The sequence below is a fragment of the Podarcis filfolensis genome (genome assembly GCF_964270895.1).
Source record: "Podarcis filfolensis genome assembly, chromosome: 2".
NCBI classification, from domain to species: Eukaryota; Metazoa; Chordata; class Lepidosauria; order Squamata; family Lacertidae; genus Podarcis; species Podarcis filfolensis.
Genome location: NC_139605.1, coordinates 89,553,049 through 89,579,914, shown reverse-complemented (window position 1 = coordinate 89,579,914; position 26,866 = coordinate 89,553,049). Strand labels below are relative to the sequence as shown.

Sequence of the window (26,866 nt, the reverse complement as noted above, 5' to 3'; positions counted from 1 at the left end):
TTCAGGAACATAGAATCCTTATCTTTTAAACTTTTCTGACTTTAGCTGTGTTTGGCAAGTTAATGCAAGGAAGGAATGAGGAACCAACTTCAGTGCCGTGTTGCCTTCTAGCTGTTCAGAGTATTATTTCAAAGGGTCAAGGCGGGAAAGGAAGAGGCAGCTTCAAATAGGGAAGTTTACTTTGCTTCGCAGCCCAACAAGGAAGGCGGAACATTTTTTTGCCTAGGTTAAAACAGAGTAGGCAGGAAATTGAGCTCCCGTTCCAAATTCCAGATCAAGTATCCGAGAGCTTGGGGAGTGTCTTTATGGCCAACAGAACAGAACAATCACTGTCCGACCATTATTGCTGCAGAGCTAGGTCAGCAGCTCTAACAGAAAGCTGCAGAGTTCCCGTGCCCGTTCTCTCATTGCATCATGACAACCTCGCCTGTTATTCTCATCAAGGATGCAGAACATAACTGAAAAGCAGGTTTGCTGAAGATTCAGAATGAAAGCAAAAGAGATCTGGATGAACTTTTGGTCCTTAACACACTCATTCTAACCCTATCATGGTGTGTCTCATGTGCCATCTCTCTCTTTCACTTTTACTTCCTCATTCCCTTAAACACACAGACACACAAGAAATTCCAGGGAACTAACAAAATAACGTAACCAACAAATGGGGTCATTTTATATTATTGCTATTCCATATAGTTCAGTCAAGCTGCACAATTTTAAGGGGTATAGACAAGTCGTTTTAAAGGGTAACGGAAGGTGCTTCAGCACATTCCATCCACCTTACAAGCACGTGACTTGAAATGCAGCAAGTCTTTTCATGCATTTGTTACCACACTTAGGGTGGATCTAGACACGGGGGAATGCTATAAATAAGTCGGAAATTAGATCAGGCATAGGCAAACTCGGCCCTCCAGATGTTTTGGGACAACAACTCCCATAGCTAGCTAATAGGACCAGTGGTCAGGAATGATGGGAGTTGTAGTCACAAAACATTTGGAGGGCTGAGTTTGCCTATGCCGGAATTAGATTGTTACAGCAAAAGAAAAAAAATCTCTATAGAAAATTGTGTTTTAAAACTTCCTGCTCTCTGGAGCCATCTGGTGTTGCATGTTTAGAAAATACAAATCGCTGTTTCTTTACTAGCATAGCTGAGTCTCTAGAATGCATGTCTTCACCCTCAGGTATTTTGATTGTCGAATATCATGGTGAGTCATAAAATAAATAAATGAAGCCTAGATATTGCATGAGAATTAATGGATAAAATGGATTGTTTCAAGAAGTGGCAAAAAGACATATCTAAATTTGTCTGGCAGGGCAAAAAGCCCAGAATTAAATTTAAGATATTAACGGATTCAAAGGAAAGAGGGGGGTTTGCCCTGCCAGACTTTAAATTGTACTATGAAGCGGCAGCTTTCTGCTGGCTGAAAGAATGGCTGCTTCTTGAAAACACAGACATTTTGGATTTGGAAGGTTTTAACAATATTTTTGGGTGGCATGCATATTTGTGGTATGACAAGGTTAAAGCACACAAAAGTTTTAAAAATCATATTGTCAGAAAAGCACTATTAAATGTCTGGGTTAGATATAAAGACTTGCTGGAAAATAAAACTCCAAGGTGGCTGTCGCCAATGGAAGCTAAGGCAGTTAAAAAGTTAAATATGGAGTCCAAGTGGCCAAGATACTGGGAAATTTTGGAAAAGGAAGGGGACAAACTGAGATTGCAGAGCTTTGAGAAATTAAAAGGGAAGGTGAGAGATTGGTTGCACTATCATCAAATAAATAAAGCGTTTAAACTGGACAGTAAAATTGGCTTCCAGGTGGAAAAATCAAAATTGGAGACAGAACTGTTAGAACCCAGTACTAAGAATTTGTCAAAAATGTACAATTTGCTGCTGAAATGGAATACACAAGATGAAACGGTTAAATCAGCCATGATTAAATGGGCTCAGGACATTGGTCATAATATTTTGTTTGCTGATTGGGAAAAGTTGTGGACCACCGGGATGAAATTTACGGCATGTAATGCCTTAAGAGAAAATATTATGAAAATGATATATAGGTGGTACATAACCCCAGTCAAGCTTGCAAAGATTTACCATTTGCCTGACAATAAATGTTGGAAATGTAAAGAAACTGAAGGTACATTTTTTCATCTTTGGTGGACTTGCCCGAAGATTAAGGCATTATGGGAAATGATCTATAATGAACTTAAAAAGGTATTTAAATATACTTTCTCCAAGAAACCAGAGGCCTTTCTCTTGGGTATTGTCGGCCAAGGGGTGTTAAAGACGGATATAACTTTCTTTATGTATGCTACAACAGCAGCTAGAATACTCATTGCGAAGTACTGGAAGACGCAAGAGCTACCCACACTGGAAGAATGGCAGATGAAGGTGATAGACTACATGGGCTTGGCAGAAATGACGAGCAGAATCCGAAACCAGGGAAGAGAAGCAGCGCAAGAAGAATGGAAAAAATTCAAGGACTATTTAAAGAAATATTACAAAGTTAATGAAAGTTAGAATGATGTTGGACTGGAAAGTAAATGGTTACTATTAGCAATGGTTAAGACAAGGAGAATAAGGAAGATTAGTTTAAATCTAAATTAAAATAAGGGAAGATTTGCTGAGTAATCGATAAGAATTTGGAATACAGAAAAGGGAGGCATGAGGAAGTCGGGGAAGAAAGGTATAAGAAATTAGGATATGAAATGGTACATGTTTTTTGTTTTGTTTGTGTCTTTGTATGTTTATGTATGTTATGTTTATATGAAAAAATTCTCGAATAAAAATATTTAAAAAAAAAAGATATTGCATGAGAATTAAATTATGAAATTTTGTTTGTTTACAAATATTATTATTAAGATCACAGGGCGGTTTTCAATATAAAAACACAAAAATACATCTCATAACAACAAACAAAATCAATAACCCCACAGTTTAAAAGGCCAAAGGCCTGAGATAATATACAGTATAGATTAAGGCTACAATCCCATGCATACTTAACCTGGAAGGAAGCTCCACTGAACACACTGAGACTTAACTCTTAACAAACATGCATTGGATTGTCCTGTTAGTATTCACTTAATTCTGATTTGCTATGCAGAACATCCTGCCTCAAAAGCGTTAGTGTCTATAGTTTTAACAGTGTTTTCCTTAAGGCAAGCAAAAGCATGTTATAAACATACATAAGTTTAGGTACTGATAAACTGGAGAGATGTATGCTGTATCAGGAATACATTTTTCATGAGCACCTCTTCCCCCACCTCCAGTCATCTCCTATATATCCTGTGTTCAGAGGCCTCAAGCTATACCTCCAGTGGTATTTGGATGGAGGTTTATCCATTGAGTTAAAAGTAGCCAGATCAATATTCTAAAACACTGGAAGACATACCACAGGGGTGCATGAAAAAGGGCTGTTCCACAATATTCTATGGAGCTGTAGCAGCATCCCATAATTTATTTCAAGGAGACATTGCACATCTGCAAATTCTAACTCAGCTCTACACAAACAGCACATGATGATCACTGAATGAATAATTATCTCTTTTACACCTCTGGACCATTGGACTTCACTCCTAAGTACACTTACTAGGGAATAAACCTCATCCACAGTGAGACTTGCTTCCAAGTAAACGTGCATAAGCGTTCATCGCATAAGCCCACATTCATCGTAACCAAAATGATTAACAGTGGTAAAAGATGGGTGTGTGGGAAGGGGTCCCTCTGAAAGCATTTTCATGATAAAATCACTAGAATTCTTTAATAGTGACACAAGGTGCATATAGTAGTCAAGTTCAGATTAGCTGATGCATTTCATGAGTGTGTGGTCTTATCTGTGTGGCACAGAAATGGATCTATTATCACAAACAATGCAAGACAAAGTCGCTTTCAATATTGAAAACCCCAGAAACTTCCAACCTACTATAAGACGTTCTAAGATGCACCCACAAAAGCAGCTTCTCCCGTCAGACATATATTTAACATCAACGCTTACCTAGTCTGTTTTCATTTTTGCTCTTTACACAGCAGTGCTCCACCCGGCTACTGCCTGTCTGATATGCCAAACTGAGCTTTGCCGCCAGCTGTTCTATTCCTTGAAGGATTCTGTTCCCTCAATAGTAATAGCACCCTGCAGATCATACAATCCTATTCCGCCTCAGGGCGGAAACGTAAATCAGTTTCTTATTGCATTATCCATTGATTATAGTCAAGCAGACAGTAACCCCGTCATTGTTGACAGGAAGTATGCACTTAGGACCTTTAACAACAGGCAGCTGGTAAGGCCAGAGTAAGGTCTTGCTCTGGTCTAATTGGCTGCACTGGCCCCAAAAAATGAATTAATACAAATCGCTCTATTTGTTTTTGGTCTTCCATGGAGTCCTAATAAGCAGAATAGTAAAAAAAGCCTGTGCTGTGAGCTCAGCGTGACTGTTGTTCAAACCATTCGGGTCTGGCTGGCTTCCGGCATATATTCAATCTCTTTGGGGGAGACAGAGAATTTTGCAAGTCACCCTTCCAAGTTAAAAACAAGACCCTGTGAAAGGAGAAACCTTTTGGCTGCAGTCTCATGATCAAAACCAAGCAGGTGCTTGTTTAGTTAGCACCAAGAATATACAGGAGTGGTCCTTGATTTCACTGTGTGAATACCCTTTAGTTTTTTACACACAGAGAGAGGAACATACTTATTTCCCATCAGGTGGCTCATTTGTACTGAAGTCACATCAGGTCTGTGTTCTGCTTCTGAAAGATGATGCCTCTTCTTGTGGAGTACAGAAAGTGATAGCATGAACTGCCAACAAAGAAAACTGTGTTCTACCTGGTAAATAATATCGGAGTCTGAATAGCAAGTAAAACCCAGATTGTTTCTGGGCATTGTAGTTTGTTATGGGTTGCTGGGAACTGTAACTGTGAAAGGTAAATCACAGTGCCCAGGATTACCGTATTTACCCAAATCTAATGCTCACCTTTTTTGGCCAAATTACATTGCGAAAATTAAAGTGTGCATTACATTTGATGGCACATTTATATTCGCCAGCAAATACTTTTTTTTTTGTTTCAAGGTTCTGAACGCTGAGGTGTGCATTAGGTTCAATGGTGCATAAGACTCGAGTAAATACTGTATTTCAGGCATGTCCAACAGGTAGATCATGATCTACCGGTAGATCACTGGACCTCTGTGGTAGATCACTGGTAAATCATTGGTTCCCCCCAAAGAAGCTGAATAACTGTGGCTCCCCTTAAAAAAGCTCACCATTTTACCTCCTCCCTGAAAAAACTCAACAACTTTGACCTGAACCCCACAAAAGGGGGTAGATCACTGCCAGTTTTTAACTCTGTGAGTAGATCACAGTCTCTTGGGAGTTGGCCACCCCTGCTGTATTTGAAGGAAACAATGATCTCCTGGTTGACGCGGATGCCACTGAATGTGCATGCATACTCCGTGCACTTCCCTCTCTCCGACGCCCCCCAGGGCACTGGCAACCCATGCTACATCACTGTTTGCATGTACAATCTTGGGCATCTCCAGTTAAAAAGGATCTGGTAACTGGTGATAGGAAGGACTCTCATTTTCAAAACCATGCAGAGCTACTGCCTGTCACAAGCAGAGTAACTAATAATGAGTTAGATGGATAAACAGCTTGATCTTTAGACATTTAACACAGATGATAATGTTCCTCTCCATGCCATGAAAAGCCTCACCTGCTGATTTCTGCACATCTAGTGTATATTGGCACAAGAGCAGATCAGGCGAAGAACATAAGAAAAGCCTGCTGGATCAGGCTGGCATCCTGTTCTCAAGTGGCCACTCAAATACCTGCTGGAAACCCGCAACCAGAACCAGAGCACATGACCACTCTCCCCACCTGCAGTTTCCAGCAACAGGTACTCAGAAGTATTACTGTCACTGACCATGAAGATAGAGAATAGTCATAATGCCTAGTAGCTTTATCCCCCAGGAATTTGTCAAATCCTCTTTTAAAGTCATTCAAGTAATGGTAGCCATCAATGCTTCCTGTGGAGCAGCCTTTATCAACCTGTGGGTCCCCAGATGTTGTTGAACTACAACTCCCATCACCCCTAGCTAGCAAGGCCAGAGCTCAGGGATGATGGGAGTTGTAGTCCAACAACATCTGGGGACCCACAAGTTGAGAACCACTGCGGGTGGAACTATGCACAGGCTAGTTTTCTGGACAACTGGCAAACATATATGAGGGCTGTGGTTTTTATTCATGATTTGAAGAGCTGATGATGTGACCTTTAGACTACTTCTCAAACAGCAGCCTGACACACACATTTTCAAAAAGGTTTCTTTGTCTTTGCGGCTAGCTGACAGAAAAGTATTTGAGAGTTTCATTTCTACCTGTAAGGAAGCTGTTAGAGGCACACAGCCTCTGTCAGGAAATATAAAGATGACAACTGTAATGACAGTGGCCCTTGGGTATAACCCGGTTTTGTAGAAAAACACTAGCCAAGAAGAAATGTCATATTGAAGAGAAAAAAATAATACAGCCTGTAAATACATGGTCTCTGTGTGTAACAATCAGACATTCCTAACTCAACACTTCAAAATGAAGAATCAATAGTCACACCAGAAACTGAACTATTTACTAGGCCATGTCTAACAAATAGTAGCATAGAGAAGGCTGGTTTGTACAAAAGTGGGTGTATTATATCTTTTCAAGGTTTGGACTGGTGAAATCCACTAGAAATATCATTTAGTTGAGCAAATAATCGTACTCAGGGTATTCCATAACCACCAACTCCACCTAAAATTAAAACAGAATCATTGAATTATAGAGTTGGAAGAGACCCCAAGGGTCATCTAGTCCAACCCCCTGCAATGCAGGAATCTCAACTAAAGCACCAATGCAGAGGGCAAGCCAACCTCTGCTTAGAAACCTTCAAGGAACAAGAATCCACCACCTCCCAAGGGAGACGGTTCAACTGTTGAACAGCTCTTATTGTCAGAAAGTTCTTCCATGATGTTTAGTTGGAATCTCCTTTCTTGTAACTTGAATCCATTGTTTTAGGATAGGTCCTACCTTCCAGAGCAGAAAAAAACAAGATTGTTCCATCTTCCATGTGACAGCCCTTGAGATACCTGAAGATGGCTATCATATCTCATCTGAGTCTCCTCTTTTCCAGGCTAAACATACCCAACTCCCTCAACCATAAGGCTTAATATTCAGACCCTTTAACATCATTGTCACCCTCCTCTGCAACTTTGGGCTAGGTGCCTGGGACAAAGATTTGACCAGTGAGAACTCAGTAACAGTCCATTAAGGTACTCATCCACAAAACAAATTCTGTTATGAGCCTGTTTTACAGCATTCTAGCCTGAATTGCGCAGCTAATTTTTGTCGACCAGATCTCTATAAAATGGCATCTTGTTGAAAGCTAAATTGCTAGCAAAATAAGATAGCAAACAGCAAAACTTGGAGTTCCATGAAAGGCCGGTAGGTTGTAATTAAATTATCATAACATTATTAGTAAAATGGGAGGAGGGCACCATCCAGATGTTTCTCCCTCAGGCAGTTATTTGGGGTGCCATTGCTAGTGAAACTCTTACAGCACTATCTGAAATACAACCCTCAAGCCGAAGCTTGCCCCACCCTGCTCTGCCTTGAATTCTTTCCTGCAAGTAGCATTTTTCCGCGAAACATCTCTCAGACTTATCAACGCATTCCTTTTTTGGGAGAGAGCTTACCGGCAAATGCTAAACCAGATAAAGACCAGGTGGGTGGGCTTGCAACAGTGCTAGGGGGAGGCCATAACTCACCTCGGTCAGCACACAGATTCTTCTGCCAGGTGTGCCTTTGCTTCTCATGTAGGAAACTGCTTTAACAGCTGACGCGCTGGACTGACTCACTGCATTGTAAACCCATGGGCAAGACAGCACTGGGCAGGAACGCAGACAGCACTACAGCGCTGATAAATCCCCTGAGGTTGTGGATGCAACAGCAGCAGCAGCAGCAGCTGGCACCCACTAGACCAGGTGGGGCTGCTAGGAGGTCATTGGGGGGGCGTGGCCAGTGAGTGGTCACAGGTGTGTGTGACCAAGTTGTTCTGGTTTTCTCCCCATCCTCTTCCGTTGCAAAGCTGCTGTGGATGCTTGTGCATTGCAATTTTACAAACAGCACCTAACCAAACTGAAAAGTGTATTACTTTGGTTCTGAAGTGTTCCCTGCTGTCACAATTTTGAGTGTGCGATCATGCCAACAAAGCTGTATACAGTGGTACCTCGGGTTACAGACACTTCAGGTTACAGACTCCACTAACCCAGAGATAGTACCTCGGGTTAAGAAATTTGCTTCAGGATGAGAACAGAAATTGCATGGAGGCAGCGGGAGGCCCCATTAGCTAAAGTGGCACCTCAGATTAAGAACAGTTTCAGGTTAGGAACAGACCTCCAGAACGAATTACGGTAAGTTCTTAACCTGAGGTATCACTGTATTAATCATGAGTAAACCCCACTGAATTCCATAGGGATTGCTCCCTGATAAGTAGGAACAGGATTGCAGCCTTAATTGGTTAGCCTTAAAGGTGCCACACAGGACTGTAAACAAAGAACCCCATAATTTTTCTCTGACCTATGAGAAACCATTATTCCCCTGCCATGGTTGTAGCCAGGATTTATGTTGGGGATGGGCAGAAATTTTGTTGGGGGTGTGTGTGGCAGAATCGAGCTACTTGTGATGCAGTTGGTCAGTTAATTATTTTTATTTATTTACTTGATGGAGAGTAGCTACCCCCCACGCACCCCCCCCCCGGCTATGCCTATATCCCCTGCTTATCTACTTCTGTACAGTATCTTTTTTCCAGAATGTGGAATAAGGTGGAGGGAATTTAAGTGGATTAGGACCTGGCAGACCAGGGTTAAAATTGGCCATGAAACTCAGTGTGTGACCTTGGCCCAGTTGCTGTCTCTCACAGGGTTGCTATGATGATAACATGGGGAAAGAGGAGACCCATGAATGTCACCTTCAACCTCTTGGAGGAAAGGTGGAATGGATTTAAATGTAATACTGATAAACGAAAATAAACGTCTCCCTCTAGTTTGCCTGCCCCTTCTTTTGAAATGGTGGAGAGGGGGCTAGTTTGGAAACACAGAATCATAGAATTTTAGGGTTTGAAGGGACCCAAGGGTCATCTAGTCCAACCCCCTGCAATGCAGGAATCTCAGCTAGAGCATCCATGACAGGTGGCCATCCAACCTCTGCTTAAAAACCTCCAAGGAAGGAGAGTCCACCACAGACTTGTGTGAGTCTGTTCTACTGTCGAACAGCTCTTAGTCTAAAAGGAAAAAAAGAATCCAGGACACACATTAAGGATACTCAGGCCTACAAACACTGGACTTTACATGTAAATCTGTGGCAAGTCCAGTGTGTGGCTGTCTGCTAAGACAAGCTAGTCTCTGTGGGGTGTATGGGCAGGATGCAATTGATAATTCTGTACTACATAAAGATGCTGCACACCAAGTTCTCATCTGAACCATCCTCTGCACCGCCATACTTTTCTGAATTGCATTTTAAGTTTGCCAGTTTCAGCAAAAACAACAAAAACAGTACTAGCCCCTTAAAGACTAACAAATTCATTATGGCATAAGCTATTGGAGGCTAAAACCCACTTTGTCGTCTGCATCATTCTCAGAAGACCACCACACATCCTGTTTGAATGCAAAACTCTATACTTCTCTCAAATCTAGAGACACACCCAGAAACCCTATTGTCCCAACAACACGCAGTGTTGAAGGTTGCAACACACATAGAAACCACCCACCATTTCTCCTCCCATTCACATAAATGAATGCAAATTATTTGAGAATGGATATTAATGAAATATACTTACACACACTGTTCACCTTAACAATTATTCTTCATTTAGAAAGCTGCTCAAGCCAGCAAGCATACCCTTCTGGTGAACTACGAAGAATGTGCTTTGCTTTCTTTCAAGAAAACAGCTCTGAGCATGCTCAGACTGCTCTTCAAGGCAGCCCTAACAGGTCAATACTGTTATGAATGCTGGTTAAGTTGCATAACAGATGGAGTGGAAGGCTTCATTTGAGGCCTGCCTCAAAAGGCTGTCTGATCAATTGTAGAGTTTTCCTGCTTAGATACATGGGAAGGCCTTCTTTGCTACAGCTGGGTTTTGGGATTAGGCTGAGGGCTGCACAGACCTGACTGACAGAAATGTTTGCAGAACTTATGTGAGAAGTAAAAAGTGTATGTAGACAGGAAATTGTGGCTTTCAGATTTTGGAGGGCTTTTTAATTGCTTGGCATTCTCCTGGGAGGATTATGCCTTAGTGGACCAGCCTCCACTGGCAACATGTGCATGGTGTGTGTGTGTAAATAACAGTTCCAGAATTGTGCAAATTATCAAATTTGATAATTTTTCATTATCACTGAGACGACTATGTCATCTTCCAGTCACTTATTATTGAACAATAGACCCCCAGAAACAGACATTGCCACCAATGCCATCATTGCATTAACTCTTTATATCCCTCCCTGATCACAGAGGTCTTTGGGCCAGTCACTGTTAGTAGCCTTACCCACCAGGCACTGTGTGTTTAGTGTTGCAAGCCCAATTTTATAGAATTCCTTTCTAGCTGAAATCAGACAGGACCCTGCCCTACTGAATTTCTAGCTCCTGCTGAACATTTCTTTATTGCATCAGGCATTTTAAGTGAAGCTTGATTTTATACTTCCGATTTTTACTTTTTGTATTGTACCCTTGTAATTTGCTTAGAGACAATTGTGGTTAATGGCATAAAAACTGTTTCAACAAATGAATGCAGTATCAAGCGGGTGTCCATCTCTTCAGGTGTGGCACTGCTTACTCCATCTACCTGAGGGCGAAGGTGATGAGAGGTGAGAGCAGACTTCATGGATTCCTTGAACTTGCTTCAGGGAGAAACAGTCTGAAGTCACCAGCACTAATATGGTAGGTTGCAAGTCGCCTTCATTTCTGGATATTGGAGTCCCACAAGGTGCCTCCTACCAGGAGGAGCAAAAGGTGTGCTAGAGATTCTACTCTAGATTTTTTTCATGCAAGAGCTTCATGGGCCAAAATATGCCTTTTTTCATGAGTGATTAACAGGAACTCTTGCCTTCCTCTGAAGGGAACTTGAAGGTCATTTCATAACCGCCACCACAGAGTTGCCACGTGAAAGTGTTACCGACAACTCCCATGGGGTGGCTGTTGTATAATTTGAAGCAGTCAGGAGTGTTTCCCCTCTGTAGCATGTACTAAAACCTGCCCATGCCCCACCATCCTTTTTTTGTGAATTTCCCTACCCATACCAGCCAGCGACACAGAGCACTGGTGGGGGAAAGCACATAGTACAATGACACTGGACACATTATGTGTGTCTATTTGGGGGACTTGCCACTGAAAACAGCAGCACCATACTTCTTGTAAGGTGTAGTCTCTCCACATCTTGTATGAACGGCAGGTTACAAATGTAATAAAACATTTCACAGAAAAGTTTGGAGAGTGAGGAAGGTGGCAACTTCAGGGTCCATTTTGATCCACCACTCCCTCTTCTGCCATTCCTCTCCACCTCACCTCATCTGTTCCTTTGAACCTCTGTTGTGGCTTGCATCAATCTTCTGGTGGAGGAGTGAAGTAAACACACATAAGGGCACAAGAACCATCTGATTCAGAACTGGAGTGTTCAGGGAGAAGAGCACTCTGTGTGCTGAGAGACTTTGACAGGGGAATGAACTTGGGAGTGCTCGGTATCTCTATGGTAGAAGGTTTGTTGACAGTCCAAGTTAAAAAACACCCAGTGAAACAGTTAAGCAAATCCAGAAAAAATGATACACTTTATTGTGTTCCACTTGAGTTGTGAATACATTTATGCAAATTCTTTTTTAGCTGGCTTCTGCAAGAATATCTAAAACCATGCAATTTATTTAAACAAGGTCTGATGGAATTAACTAACTCCGTTTCAGTTGTGACAGAAATCAGTGGAAGACACAGAAAGAGAATCACCCTGCACAAGCAACCCAGGCTTTATTTGTAAAATGACTCTTCCATCTGAAAGCCTGTGAAGGCGATTTCACCACAGCAAAACAGCTGCCCACCCAAATATGCAGTCACAATGAGCCACAGAGAGTTGTTGTAAGTTATCTTTACTTCACAGTCTTGAGCAAATCAAAAGTCAGCCTTGCATTCAGAAGACCCACTTCACATCCATAAGGTATCGATAGAACTTCCCCAAAATACAATTCTTTAAATAATCATTTCTTTACATCACTGCAGTTTAAATACCAATTCTAGAAAAAAGTCAGTGCATTAGATGGGAAGGGGGGCGTGCACACGCATTAACATCACTTGTCAGCTAGAAAGCATTTGAAAATTCAAACTAAGGACTCCAGAAATGGGCTTTGCCTATCTGGGGCATCACACACCTAGTATCTCAGCAAGCTTCATTAGTACAGGGTGTTTTTTGAGCTCCTGCAGGAAACACCTTTCCCACTATTCAAAAAAGCACACAAACTAAATTTGATTCCTGCAGAAACTCAAGATTCTCATCCACTTGGCTGTCACTCAATTTTGCAGCACAGTGCGGTAACTGCAATAAATGCAAATAGGGAGATTTTAAAGACCAAACAAGTTTGCACTTCCACCCCCTGGCATAAACCACAAGGTCAGGAATGTTATTCAAAACGAAACAGACAGCTAAGTCAGGGGAGCACAAATCAAGCACTGCAGAGGCATGCAGTTAAGCCATCCTACTTTGCCATAATTTTGGCCACAGATACTACCTGTGTTTTTCCTTGGGACATCTCTGCAGCAACGACAACAGGAAGCAGTTGGCATCCCTTGCTAAGTGGAACAGTGTCGCAATGTGCACAAAGCTGGAGTTAACTAGGGTGGTCTCAAACACTGCCGGATACCCAGGATCAAAGCAATTGTGAACAGATGCCCCAGGTTTTCTGCATGGGCTCAGTTAGTTAGCATTTGAGAGAGCCATGGTTTGAAGCACTTCCTCTGCGTCACAGATTACAGGGAAAGAGGGAAGATTTTTGTACAAATCAGATTCTGGTCTTATTCTGGTGTAAGTCACAAGTGATGCTAATGAAACAGATTTCTGGTAACACATGCATGCTGGGTCAGTATATACCAAATTCCAAATATTCCAGTAAATGGGTTTCTGAGATCTTTGGGAGTCTGCTATGCTCCGTGCATCAAAGGGCTACTGCTATTCAAAACCAATTGCTAATATTCTGCCTCAGAGAGGAAACAGAAGATGCAGAAAACTCCAAGAGGCTTTTCTTATTTCCCCTTCTGTTAGTTTAGACATCATCTAAGTTATCCCCAGTCCAGAAGGTGATCTTTCTCTACCTCTTTGAGTTGAATTAATGGATTTTGAGCATAAGCAACCAAAGGGGAATTGCTTTGCCTCAGATTATAGCATGCTCAGAATGCTAGGGATAAAAAACAAATAAATAAAATCAAACAAAACTAATTAAATAAATAGATCAAAATACGAGCCATCTTCTTCCCTAGAAATGCTTTCAGCTGCTAAGATGGTATTAGTGTTTAGGTAACTGATCAAACCGCATGGTCAAATAAATTACCAAGTTTACCATAGAGGTATGATGTTTTACTGCCAGAACTTTGCAGCCAATGTTTTGTTGTTGTATAAAAGAAAAGGACCAAGATGTATAAGTGACTCAACAGGAATGTTCAAAATTAAAAGACGATGCATACATTCCACCATACATGCATCTTGCGGAAGAAATGGCAGAAGAGTCCAGTGTCCAAATAGAACCAGATGATCTTGTCAAGAGATCAGTGCACTTCCTTGGTCGCAACATAGCGGGGGTTCATGCAACTAAGGATTGTCTAGTAGATCACAAAGTTGATTTTCTTCCGAAGCATCACCACGAAAGAGCTGGTCAACACAGTCAGAGTGTCAACACCTATCTAATTCAATAGCTGTTGGTTAAGTTTTCGGTTTAAGTGGTCTTTGTTCAGGAAGGAACATTCTCCAGGACAGTTGAAAGATGGGATGGGAGAGGAAGAACAAAACTCTTTCTCCATTATATCATCAGCATGGAGAAAGAACCATACAAAAGAAAACAATATATTTTTAGTTCTATATGTAACAATCCAGGAAAATGTTAGATTTCTTTTCTAATGCCGCACGTATCTACCACTGCTGTTTGTGGGAGTTACGTGTACGAGAGGGAGGTTAAATGGTCCTTACCATTGTCATATCCCTAATCAACATTTAGCCAAGTGGCAAAAATGAAGCAGTGTATGGTGGCTGTTTACTGGGTTTTCTTGTCCTCTGGAGGAAAGTAAGGAGGAGGAGGAGGCTGGTCCTAAAATGAGAGAAAGGGAGAGAGATTGTGTGAATTAACTTCAGTTCATTACCTCGTAAACAATGCCAACCGTGAAGGAGCAATTCAATTTACTACTTCAGAGCACTCAAATATGTAAATCAAGGTTGGTGAACCTGTGGCCTGAGGGCTGTATGTGGCCAAATTTTATTAGGATGCAGGGGGTGGAGCTGAAACAGACTGCACAAAAGAAGGAAGAGTGGGGAGCCCCCTGTAAGCAATCAGGTCAGACTTCTGGCAACATCAATCTGTCTCTCCCCTGGTACTCGCTTTTGGCTGTAGCTCCATTCACCACTGGCACGTGGCCCCCCCAAGTTTCCCAGTCCTGAGGTAAATACATATTGTTAAGCTTGCAAACTCCAAAACAACCTCTGCTCTACAATAAATTCACTAAGGAGTGCTATGAAGACTGCAAAGTGCTTTTTGCATCAAGAGTACTATTCAAGTGATTAATGAGCTATGAGAATATATGAAATGTCTTCTTGAATTTACACGGACATTTCTTGTATTGAACTAAAGAACCTTTGCCAACCTAGCACCTTCCAGGTGATGCTGGAGTACTGTATCAGCCCCAGCCAGGATTAATAGTTATTGGTCAAGGGTGATGCGAGTTGTCGTCCAAAACTGCTGGAGGGAACCACATCAGAGAAGGCTGCCCTACGGTGGGAAACAAGTCCTGCTCTTTTTTTGCCACCAGGATCTATTTCACAAAATCCTCAATGCATCCCTCACCCTCTCCTGCTCTTTGACTGCTGCACCCACATTAATTTGTCTTATTTACTAACAGTACAATATGGCTGGAAGAGATGCCAAGAGCAAGATGGAATACTTTGTGCCCAATCTTCCCTTCCTTTCTAAGACTGCAATGACATGCAGGGCAAGGTGCAAAGCATACCATTGGCATGTAGACGTTGTGTGGGTTGCCTGGGTTGTAATAAGCACTTGCAGCAGCTTCTGCAGCCTTCGCTTCAGCTGGAAGAAAAACATCATGGGTTAGGTAGGATCAGCATTTGCAATTGCAGCATCTCAGGTGAGGCTCCCTGCCTACTGACGTCAGGCACCTTCACTTCCTCTTTTCAGTGCCTGATAAATACATTTTTTGTTTAGATAAGCCTAGCCATCTATATAGAATGCTGGTGCTTGTTTAATCTGTTTTTAGTTTGCCATTCATTGATTTTTATTTGTTGATGTTTTAAATATTTGTTTTTAACTGCTCTAACTTATCATCTTATTGTTTGGTTCTTTTTGTAAACTGCTTTTTTTTTTTTGGTAAATTACCGATCGCCAAGCATCAAACTCAGACCCACTGTAAGAATCTGCTGCAAGATCTGTGATTGTATAACAGGAGTTCTGTCCTAAGAGCCAAACGAGAAATCTGCGACAGATTCCAGTTTGGAAAGTTGAATCATTGCCAAACAGCTGCAAAGTGGCAGAAGAAGGGTGGAATTTGAAGTAGAGGAGTGGCAGGCCAGAAGTGCAATGCTAAATTCTTCCCCCAACAACCTTGTTTCCCAGCCTGGATTCTGAAGCATTTGACAGGAGATGGAAGTGTTGGTGGAGGAGGAGGGAGAAAGGGGGATTACAGGGATGAACACAGTGGGAAATAAAAGGTTTAAGTAACTGCCTCCCACCTGTCACTGTAAACTAAGCGCTCTCTGCCATTTTGCAACTCTTCAGTGGTGACACAGATCTGCATCTTTTTTAGCCCTCAAAAATTCCTACAAAACCTTCTCTCTCTGTGTATAGTTCTTGTTTAATCTGTATTACACAGTGACACCAAATAAGCAAAGCTAGTGCTGTTATTATATCCATGTTATTCTATGTCGTTGCTATGGTAAACAAAGTTCAATCCTTGCCTGGCTTGTCTGATGGAGCAGCTGCTGTGTTTTTATCCCTTTCCTGATGACCCAAAATGTAGAAGTAAACCTCTATTTTCCCTTATTGCATTAATTGCATTTGCTAAGTTGGCAGCGAGGAAACAATCATTTCTTTGTAAACAGACTGTGCTAGCTCTGGAGTTAGAACATGATGTTTAACATGAAACCTCAACTGTACCATTTTTAGAAAGATGCCCTTTAAAGTTTTGCTCTCCAAAACACAACCCCCCCCTTTTAGGAAGTTTGCAAGGAGAAGCTAAATAAACATTATTCCGGCTGCTTTAAAGTCTAGTGAATCCTGCTGAATCCAGGCTTGAAGGCCCTTTACAGATATGTCACTGTTCAGAGGATATGTGATGCAGCCATCCTGGCACCTCTCTTACCTGCTGGAGTCGAAGGAAGGTCTGGACCACTGACTGGCGGTTCCATGGGCCCTGGATAGGGAGGGGGAGGAAGCTGCATGTATCCCATGGCTTCATCCATTGGGGGACCAGGATACAATTCTGCTCCAAGGAAGAATAAAGTGTTTGCAGAGAGAGTTTTGTAATGCATCACTAAACCATATACCTTCTGGCTGATACAATATATTTTAAAACAATGTCTATATTATTAAAAACAGGGAATCTTAGAGGAAGAGCATGTCAGATTCAACCCTGTCACCAGCAAACCATTTTTCTGTATTGTGCCTGGCAAGTTATGGCAGATAAAATGCCAAGTTCAAAGTTACTTCACAGCATGATGACTACCTTATGCCATGATAACTACCTCATGGCATCTGAAGACACTCATCATTATGGAAAGTACTAGGAATAGGCTGAGTTTTCTGTGGGAACTCTGTAGTTATTAAAAGTAAGTGCTTTCAAGCAAAACAAAAGTGGCCCACATTTAACAAGGGAGCAGCCAGAAATCACGACAAAGCAAATGAGCTCTATTATTTTCTCTCATTTTCAATTTTTTAAAAATCATAATTTAACTAGATTTTCCCTCTCCCACTTTCAATACTCACCCGGAGGTGGTGGAGGATATGGATACCCAGAGGGAGTAGGGTATATCCCATTGGCAGCAAGTGGTGGGAAGGTATAGCCCCCATTCGGCATGTATGAGTAACCATAGGCTCCATTGGGGACCTCACCCCTTGAGGCTGCAAAACAAAGGAAAGGAAATTATGATCAGTGTCCGTTTCAAAAACACATCAGCCAAAAACACCATAGGGCACCAACTTCAACAAATTTGAAACTCACTACTATAATGTTAAGAAATCTGCAGTGGGTGAGAGGAATAAAATATACGGCTTGTCGTATCTTACACCACCACCAGGAAATCTTAATGAGTTCAGAGCACGCGCTGTACAGTTGGCATGAGGAGTCTGGTGCAGTAGGAAAAGAGGAAATATTCAGCAATGTAAATTGTCTGGCCTGATGCCTAGTGTTCATGCACCCCTCAGGTGGGGATGGAGGGAAAGATGACAAGAAGAAATGCTTTACTGAGCAAATAAGCCAAGGAAGGAGACATGGAAGGAGACCCAGCTCCCATAACTATCAGCCATTTGGAAGAATTGGGAAGCAGCAGGAGCGGCTGACTGAAAAAGATGTTGAGGAAAAAGGCAGCAATGCATATTAGGGAGTTGGAAGGACTTTGGACTGTCCTTTGATAATCAGCGGGTATAAGGAACAACAGGTCATTAATGGCAATGAGCTAGGGTAGAGGAGAGAAATCCTGTTTGAAGGGCTAGGTCAGGTGTGAAAGCATCTATTGTACCTGCCTAGTGCCACACATAATGGAGTGTCTTTGAGATGCTGAATACCAAGAGTGGTTTTGTTTTTTGCAAATAGGGTCAATGAAAAGCTGCAACTTTGTTGTTGTTTAGTCGTGTCCGACTCTTCGTGACCCCATGGACCAGAGCACGCCAGGCACTCCTGTCTTCCACTGCCTCCCACAATTAGGTCAAACTCATGTTGGTAGCTTCGAGAACACTGTCCAACCATCTCGTCCTCTATTTCACTATGGCTTTTACTTTACTGATTCTGTAGCTACAACAGCTGTTATTTTCTCTCCTAGTAGGAGGAGCTTTCATAGCAAGCCACTCAATCAAAGTACTGTCAAAGTTCAATTTTACCCCAAACCCTTAGAATTTCTCAAATAACTTAAATCACTCAGCTATATTTTAATTTCTCTCTTCTCTCTCTCTCTGCCTTTCTCTCCAACACACACACACACTCCTTCTTTTCAGCAAAATATATTCAGATTATATTTAGCGGAACTGGCTTCTTTTACCAAAAAACAGTGAGTACCTTGAGATGCTACTTGCAGCATACGCTGTCCAAATTCAATGGCACCTCCTGCGGAGAACGTCATTTTGAAAGTTGTGGATCCTTCCCAACCTCCTAGGGAAAAGGTAAAATAAACTGTAAGAATGGAATGGGAGTACAGTCATACCTCATGTTACGTTTGCTTCAGGTTGAGCATTTTCAGGTTGCGTCCCGCGGCGACCTGGAAGTACCGGAACAGGTTACTTCCGGGTTTTGCCACTCGCGTATGTGCAAAATGATATCACGCGCATGCACAGAAGCGGCAAATCGTGACCCGCGCGTGCGCAGACGCGAGTTGCGTTCTTTTCAGATTGTGAACAGGCCTCCGGAGCGGATCCCGTTCGCAACTAGAGGTACCACTTTATCTGTTATCAGGCTGTTCTATAAAGCAAGTGTTATTCAGTATCCAAACATGAAGATTTGTTTCTCTTTAATTTGCCTTGAGACAAAGTAATGCACTTCTCTGATGTGAAGAGTTGATATTCTTTTGTATATGAAAGAATGACTTGTAATATTTGTTTTTATCAAGCTGGAAATTTGCTGGTAATAAAAATGGTTTAAAAGCAAAAACCACCCATCTCTGATTTATGTAATTTATCATAAAAGTAGAGTTGCAATTTTCTGGATGCAAAACGTAACTTGGCTTTTATCTTGTCTTAGGTCCTTAAGAAGGTTGCAAGCTGAGTGGAGTCAAAAGACTGAAAGGTACATGAATTTGAAACACATCCCTTAGAATGTGGTTAAAGGACAACAAAGGACAACAAAATTCTGTCTGCCAACCTTAAATATCAACAAGATTAGATTTATTCTGAGTCAGCAAGGGCAAATTCAATTTGCTAAAAAGACTCTACAACTCCCCTCACTAGCTAGCCACAGATCAGTCTGGAATTATAATCATTTGACAAGAAATTAAATGGGAAGTATATCATAAGGCTCACAAAAGATCCCTTGGTTTAAAGAAATAAAATTAATGATAACAGAACTTCCCATTTTAGAAACAAACAGCGTATATCATCCAGGCCACTGCTGACAATACACTACATGTGACTAAGTGTCTATTAAACTTGAGGCACAAGTATGTGTGGGGGCAATATATTCATGAAAGGGAACTATTCTGGGGAAGTGTCTTTAGAATTGCCGCCTTTTAATACATTATAAGAATGACAGAAGTCAGAGTAGGATGGAAGATTGCTAATCTAACTTTTGTCAAAAGCCTCTCTCATGCTGTACAGAAGCAAATGCTGCTCAATTGCTTTTTAGTGAATTAAGTTTGAGGTTTGAAATGAAGAAATAGAGTTACATAGGCAAAAGAGATAAGGCTACAGCCAAGATAAAGTTATAGCTCAATTGTCTTTCTTAAATCCTCTGGGACCTGGACTGCTGTTCATTGTGAGCCATTTAAGGATGCTAAATAGATAAAATAATTTGGCTGATTTAGTTTTATTATCTGCAAAGTGGAGCATGAGCTCATTTTTTCCTGTGACATCCTGCTTCATTAGAAGTACAAAGGTAGAGAAGGAATGGGACAAAATTTTCCTTACAGTTTTGGTACCAAAAAAGAGTTTTGACACACTGAATTTTGAATTTTTCCGACATACCTAGTTGAGCTCAACTGCTTGCAAGTAAAGTTAGAAACCATTTCTGCAAAGGTAAGCCCAACTCTCTCTAAAGACCTAACTGGACAGATTAAAATAATCAATACTGCAGTTCTGGCATGTACTTCTGTTGTTGTTGTTGTTGTTTAGTGGTTTAGTCGTGTACGACTCTTCGTGACCCCATGGACCAGAGCACGCCAGGCATTTCTGCCTTCCACTGCCTCCCGCAGTTTGGTCAAAAGGCATGTACTTCTAGAAATGCAATATTTGGTTTTTCATAGAACTAATATTTTTGGCAAGGACTAGGATAAAGAATGGCGAGAACAGGACAGGAAGAAATGTGTGGGTTCAGTGAATTCTTTACAGGAAGTTCTGAAGGCCGAAGGGAGGGGGTGCTCCTATACAATTATCCACTCTCTTAACACTGCAACTTGGGGTCCTCCAATAAAACGCACTGGGCTAACAGAAGGTTCAGGATGCATGCATATTCAGTATCTTTTGACACAAAGCATGACTACTCTTAAGGATTTTACTAGCAGAAGATACTGTAGTGGCTCCCCAAGCACACAAAGTTTTTAAAACAGATTTAGAAAAATCCATAGCTAAAAATATAAACCACCATGTTTAAACTGGTGCAGAATCATCAGATTCTGGAGCATCTGACAGGCCAGTGGTGGAGATGAATGCTGGAATAAATGCTGTTTCATAAGATCCAGCACTGCAATTCTTACACTCTTCAGAGAAGTTTGTTGCTGGTAATAAAGCTGTCATGTGGTCCATAAGAATCCAAATTCTTTGCTAGTTCTTCACTTTCTAATTCAAGTCAGAAACTGAATGCATCACCAAACACAATGGCTTTGGTATGATACCCACCTCCTGCCTCTGCTTTCACTTCCCCCTTGATGTAATTTGCTCCAAAAACTGGTTGTTTAATCTCACATTCTTTCATCAAATAAAAGGGCATCATGAAAGACTGCATTGCATCTTTTCCTTTAGACACAAAGATAACCTGCAGGCAAAAAGAATACATCTCCTTTAAAAGGTACATTTAGCATCAGAATAAAAAGTCATCTTACTGTTAGAAGCTAAAATCTGAAAAACTAAAGTGGGCTTTCAAAATGAAGACTTTCACAGGTCATGTATTCATGAGAACAATAGCCTAGCCATTCATTCAACAGATACTACAATGCAGCAATGCATTTCAGAAACACACATAACCTGCCATTGTTGCTCACCTCTTTCCAGAAACTTTCATAGCACCCCCCAGAAGGTTAATGGATTTATTACGTGAACATGCGTAGCCCTGGAAAAATCCACCTCTCACGGTACTTCTAAGTAACAGGAGCCACTCACCCTCCCCACCCTGGGACCATGTGGAAAAGGGCAAATAAGAAATTGAATTTATCACCATCATCATAACCATCATATCTCCTCCTCTCCATACAACCCTCCTACTTCTTTGCATCAATATGCTTGGCTTTACAAGTAAAGATATTTCAGATAGCTAGCTGGGATTCAAAACATCAATTCATCATGGAGCTTCAGAGGAAAACAAGCACTGAAGAATCAAGTGGTCTGTTTCTATATTCTTCACTCTTCATATTAGAATTTTACATACCAAATACATGTTTGCCAACTTACTCGATATGGGGTCATGAAGACACTGCCTTTCTTGGTCCCTTTGAATGCATCCGGCATGTGTTCCATATCATGGAATGTCATTTCAATGTGATCGTAGGTCATCAAGATGCTATACACACACAAAAAGAGGTGTTTGGTACACGGATTCACTCTTTAGTAATGATTTCTCTATAGGTTAGATAACGTGGGGTTTGACAAATTTCAGATCATCACCCAGCCTCATTCACCAAGTGAAACCCATATGCAATGTGTCCATGTTACTAAACACATGTACAAACATGCTGATTGTCTGTTGGGTTGAACAAAAAGAAATAGGGGAGTGAACACAATACTGACACAAAATTTAATTAGCACAAGAGGCATAGCAACAGCAAAGCCGGTATCCTTGACTCATATTCAGCTGTTCAGATTGAACACAGGAGGGCTAAGTGTGCACAGGAGCCCTCGTTGGTTGGTACATGTACTGGCCCCACAGCCAATGTACTCAGCACATCGGATGTACCCCCCTTCCACCCCAAAAATAACCATATGAAGGGGACATCTAACCATGTTCAGCTGAATGTGGTTAAGAGCTTCCACACAATCAGGAACCCTGTACAATCAGGATTCCTGATCTAACAGAGGCTTCTAACTGCATTCAGCTGAACTGCATTCAAACCTTTACACTAAAAAGTCGGGGCGGGGGGTGCACCTGGCATGCAGAGAATGTGGGAGGCAGAGCCAGCACACATCCATTATTCTATACATATTTAGCTCTCCAGTGATCAGGCTGAACTCCTGAACAGGGCCATGACGCTGCCAGAACTATTCAACTTGCAATGGCAACATTTTGTTCATGCCTTATTTTACATGTCCCAACAAGCAATATCTTATCAAGAAGGGCCTACATACAGTGTGGGAATTCCACATGGCTTTTTGTGGTGGTGGTGATTTTATGAGCCATTTCAGTGTACAGTGGTACCTCAGGTTACAGACGCTTCAGGTTACAGACTCCGCTAACCCAGAAATAGTACCTCGGGTTAAGAACTTTGCTTCAGGATGAGAACAGAAATTGTGCTCCGGCGGCATGGCAGCAGCAGGAGGTCCCATTAGCTAAAGTGATGCTTCAGGTTAAGAACAGTTTCAGGTTAAGAACAGACCTCTGGAACGAATTAAGTACTTAACCTGAGGTACCACTGTATCCAGTTTATGCAATATGAACACAAAGATCACTTCAGGTTCCACCGGACCCCTACTCATCTACATGACTGTTAGGAAACACTGTGACTATATAGTTTGAAAGAGGGGAGGTACTCTCATTAGCATTTTCTAACATTGTAGGAACCTGTGAAACTGATGATGGTGTATAAACTGCTCTGCAATGTTCACTTAATAAATCGTATAATAGGGCTCTATGCAGGTGAGTTTTCACCATCTCACCAGCTCCTGCAAATATGCTCCTGTTCCATCCCCCCATTGTCTTTGGCCACCACCATCTGCAGCACATTTATATACCCTGCAACAAACTCTGCCAACTGTTTCAGGAAGAAAAACATACACAGAGGAAATTGTTGATATACCCATGTGTGTGTGCTGCCATCTCCAGGGTGCAGTGCTGCTCTTCATCCATATTTGTGCTGTGCCAGGCAGTTGCTGCCCCACAGCATTTTGCTACAAATACAGGGAGCAGCAGGAGGTGGAAGGAAAATAATAGTGAGGAGAGGATAGGGGAAAACACCTCCTTGAAAATGTATCTGCAATACTGTATAGTACAAAGATGGCATCTGTAAGCCTTCCAGTTGCTAGTTTCACTTGTAGCTGTAATCCCTTTATACTATGCCTTAATAATTTAAACCTCGGGGTTTCTAAAGAATAGATTCACTCCTACAGCAGAAGTGTATGAAGCACCAAATGTGATTGCTCCTTCTGCAGTATTCCCATTACATAAACTGGTACTAGCAAGAGGCAACAGCAACCTTGGAATTTAATTTCCTACTGTGGAAGATTAGAGCTCAGCATTAATTACTTCCACGCCTGGAGAAGATGAGCAAAGGCTGTGAAATCTTATCTACAGACATGACAAAGTTGTGAAATCCGATATGAGGAGTAACCAAGACACTTAATTACAAAAGGGCAGAACAAAAACGTGAGAGTGGTAGAGGGTAGCTCCTTCTGCCAGATGCCCATGAACTCACAGGTAATGTCAACTTTCTAAACAACCAAATATTATGAAACTGCATATTCTCGCGTTCCTGCCCTCCAGCATCCGGGATCTACTACCTGGCTGTGGATACCAAGTACTCATTGGTCCCATTTGCACTATGCATTTAAAGCACTGCATCACTTTAAAAAGTCCTGACTTCCTCCAAAAAATCCTGGGAACTGTAATTTGTTAAGCTGCTGAAAGTTGTTAGGAGACCTTTATTCCTCTCACACAGCTACAATTCTCAGAGTGGTTTAGCAATCAATCCCAATTAGAAGGGAACCTGAATCTTAGAGAGAAACAACTGCAAACCCTCAACTGCGAAACCTCGGAAGGAACATTAATGAACTTGTGAAAATAGAGGGGGGAAAGTGTTGTCTCTCCTTCCTTCAAAATGCTAAAGGCTCAGGACAGCGAGATTAAGTTGTGGCGTGTTCAAAATAGACAAGAGGAAATATTATTTCACACAACGCATGGTTAATTGACAGCAAGGATGAGGATGCTACGGCCCTCCCAACGTTGACAAGACTCCCAACTCCCAGCAGTCCCAGTCAGGGACAATGGAAGTTGAAGTCCAACAGAATTTCTAGAGGTTCCCCTAAACCAATTTACAGAAATAGTCACCACAAATCACTGGGAGCAAAAATGCTTTCAAAACACCATCCTAGACTCCATTGATTTATAGATTTGTGTCAAGGGTGGAAGCTCAGTACTCAGGCACTGTAGCAGACCTCCAACTAGCAGGTATGCTTTGGTGCATAGACAAAACACATCGGGTTTGCGAGCTTCCCAAGGACCCCTCGCTGCCCTAGTTTATGTATTAGTCCTCCCCCCACCCCACTCGTCCAAAGGGTTGGGGAAACAGTTGCAAACTTTTTCCGTTAATCCAGAGAGCAGCAGTAAAGGTGCCGTTGGCCGAATCCCCCAACAGGATTCAGGGCTTTAATATTTCCAGAGAAAGGAAGAAAAGACGGAAAGGCCGAGCGAAATGGGAAGGTAAACATTTGCTGCCCCGCCCCTGGGCGGGGCGACCCCCATCAGACGCAGCGCTATACACGGCATACATATATATATACAGCGGTACCTCAGGTTAAGTACTTAATTTGTTCCGGAGGTCCGTTCTTAACCTGAAACTGTTCTTAACCTGAAGCACCACTTTAGCTAATGGGGCCTCCTTCTGCTGCCGCGCCGCCGGAGCACGATTTCTGTTCTCATCTTGAAGCAAAGTTCTTAACCCGAGGTACTATTTCTGGGTTAGCGGAGTCTGTAACCTGAAGCGTATGTAACCTGAAGAGTATGTAACCCGAGGTACCACTGTACACACACATATATATACACACACAACGCAGTAAGGGAACAGAAGCGGCCAAGTGCCCTCCACACAGCCGCCGCACCCGCTCACCTTTCGCTGTTATTGACAATGACGCCGCCCCCCTCGGAATGGTTCCTGTTCAGCGCCATGGCCGCCAAGCAGCTGAGGGACCCCTTGATGCACACGCTCCCGCCGGCCTCCGCAGAACGATGTTGTGAAGAAAGCGCTGCGCAGGCTCTGCTCACGGCTTCCGGCGTAGCCGCGCTCCCGGCAACGCAGAGACCGGAAGAGGGCGGGAGGAAATGGAGCATGATGGGAAATGTAGTTCGGCGCTGGACCGTCTGAGAACGGCGGCGGTGGCTGCTGCTGCTGCTGCTGCTGCTGCTGCTGCTGCTGCTGCCGCCGCCGCCCATAGCTGTCAACCTTCCCTTTTTTTTTTTTGCGGGAATCCCCTTATTTCAGCGCCGTTTCCCGCTGCTATCCCAGATTGTTAGATATCCCGTAGACTGTCTCCGGGACAGGTGAGGCTGCTGATCCCTTATTTTCAACTCCGAAAGTTGACAGCTATGCTGCTGATCCCTTATTTTCAAATCCGAAAGTTGACAACTATGCTGCCGCCGCCGTTTGAGAATAAGAATAAAAAAAAACTTTCTTACGCAAAAAAAGAGAGAGAGAAGGCATGTACTTTTGTAAACCAAGAAAATCTTTAATAATTTTATTTTATTTTTTAAAAAAGAATAAAAAAAGACTTGATGCTGGTCTCGTGGTTGTGGAAAAAAGGGAAATCTTGTTGCAGATATGGTTGGAGTTACAAACTGTGCAGCGCAAATGGCTCGTTTGATGCTAGATTGTTGTAAAACCTGAAACCCTGGGAGAGGGAGACATTTGTGTCCCTCGTGGGACTCATGACTTGCATCAGTTAAATCTAATAGGAGTGGAGTTCAATGCCATCGAGAGCATTGCTAGTCAAGGTGGTGGTCCACCAACTGGTGCTGGTCCACAAGCCGTTAGCTGCTGGTCTGCAGTGACTCACAGCTCAGGTTGGGTGGGATGCTTCAAGGACCAAATATGGTACTGACCCTGGCACATTTTGTGGGGTGGGGGAATGTCTTTTGCCCGCATCAGATAGTTTGAGAAGCACTGATCTAGAGGTTAGCCTGGAACATAGCTGTCAACTTTCAGATTTGAAAATAAGGGATCAGCAGCCTCGAAAATAAGGGATCAGCAGCCTCGAAAATAAGGGACCAGCAGCCTCACCTGTCCTGGGGACAGCCTATGGGATATCTAACTATCCGGGATAGCAGCGGGAAGCAGTGGGAAACAGCACTGGAATAAGGGAATTTCTCGCAAAAAAAGGGAAGGTTGACAGCTATGGCCTGGAAGCTCTTGTCCTTTGTACTTCACTTGAGCCCTGCCATGTGGGGGGGGGCTCAAATTACAGAAATGTTCTCCTGAGTTGTTTTGCCTAACCAGTTGTTTTACCCAACCTGTGGCACTGAAGATGTTGCTGGACTTCAGTTCTCGTCATCCTGTGTCATTTTACTGTAAAGCTTAAATTATACTGGATAGGGACAGTGGGTTCTGGGCTACAA

At 42.4% G+C, this 26,866-nt stretch overlaps 2 protein-coding genes across 5 annotated transcripts in view; both read right to left on the bottom strand.

Annotated features, from left to right (window-relative positions):
- Positions 1-9,953, bottom strand: part of UNC13D (unc-13 homolog D) — a 59,971-nt gene extending 50,018 nt beyond the window's left edge. For 2 of the 4 annotated variants that reach the window (XM_083598101.1, XM_083598102.1), the window contains exon 1: positions 3,994-4,181. The gene's annotated coding sequence lies outside the window, so the exon portion shown is untranslated. Of the gene's footprint in view, positions 1-3,993; positions 4,182-5,699; positions 5,827-9,848 lie in introns of those variants that run through there. The other 2 variants (XM_083598105.1, XM_083598103.1) reach the window with 2 other exon arrangements.
- Positions 9,954-11,810: 1,857 nt separating this feature from the next.
- On the bottom strand, positions 11,811-25,544 carry WBP2 (WW domain binding protein 2). The gene is made up of 8 exons (XM_083598308.1): positions 25,365-25,544; positions 21,781-21,889; positions 21,013-21,148; positions 18,527-18,619; positions 17,242-17,376; positions 16,619-16,738; positions 15,254-15,330; positions 11,811-14,340 (listed from the first exon to the last, which is right to left on the bottom strand). The coding sequence occupies exons 1-8, from the start codon at positions 25,421-25,423 to the stop codon at positions 14,287-14,289; spliced, it is 783 nt and encodes a 260-aa protein (XP_083454434.1). The 5' UTR covers positions 25,424-25,544; the 3' UTR covers positions 11,811-14,286.
- Positions 25,545-26,866: the final 1,322 nt, after the last annotated feature.

What these genes read in the sequence shown, in the direction of transcription:
- WBP2 (XM_083598308.1), bottom strand. Translation starts at nt 25,423, where the DNA reads ATGGCGCTGAACAGGAACCATTCCGAGGGGGGCGGCGTCATTGTCAAT. An exon ending in TCTTCATGACCCCATATCGA is followed by an intron (nt 21,149 to 21,780) that starts GTAAGTTGGCAA and finishes TTTTGCCTGCAG; the next exon opens with GTTATCTTTGTGTCTAAAGG. An exon ending in GCTGCAAGTAGCATCTCAAG is followed by an intron (nt 17,377 to 18,526) that starts GTACTCACTGTT and finishes TTTGTTTTGCAG; the next exon opens with CCTCAAGGGGTGAGGTCCCC.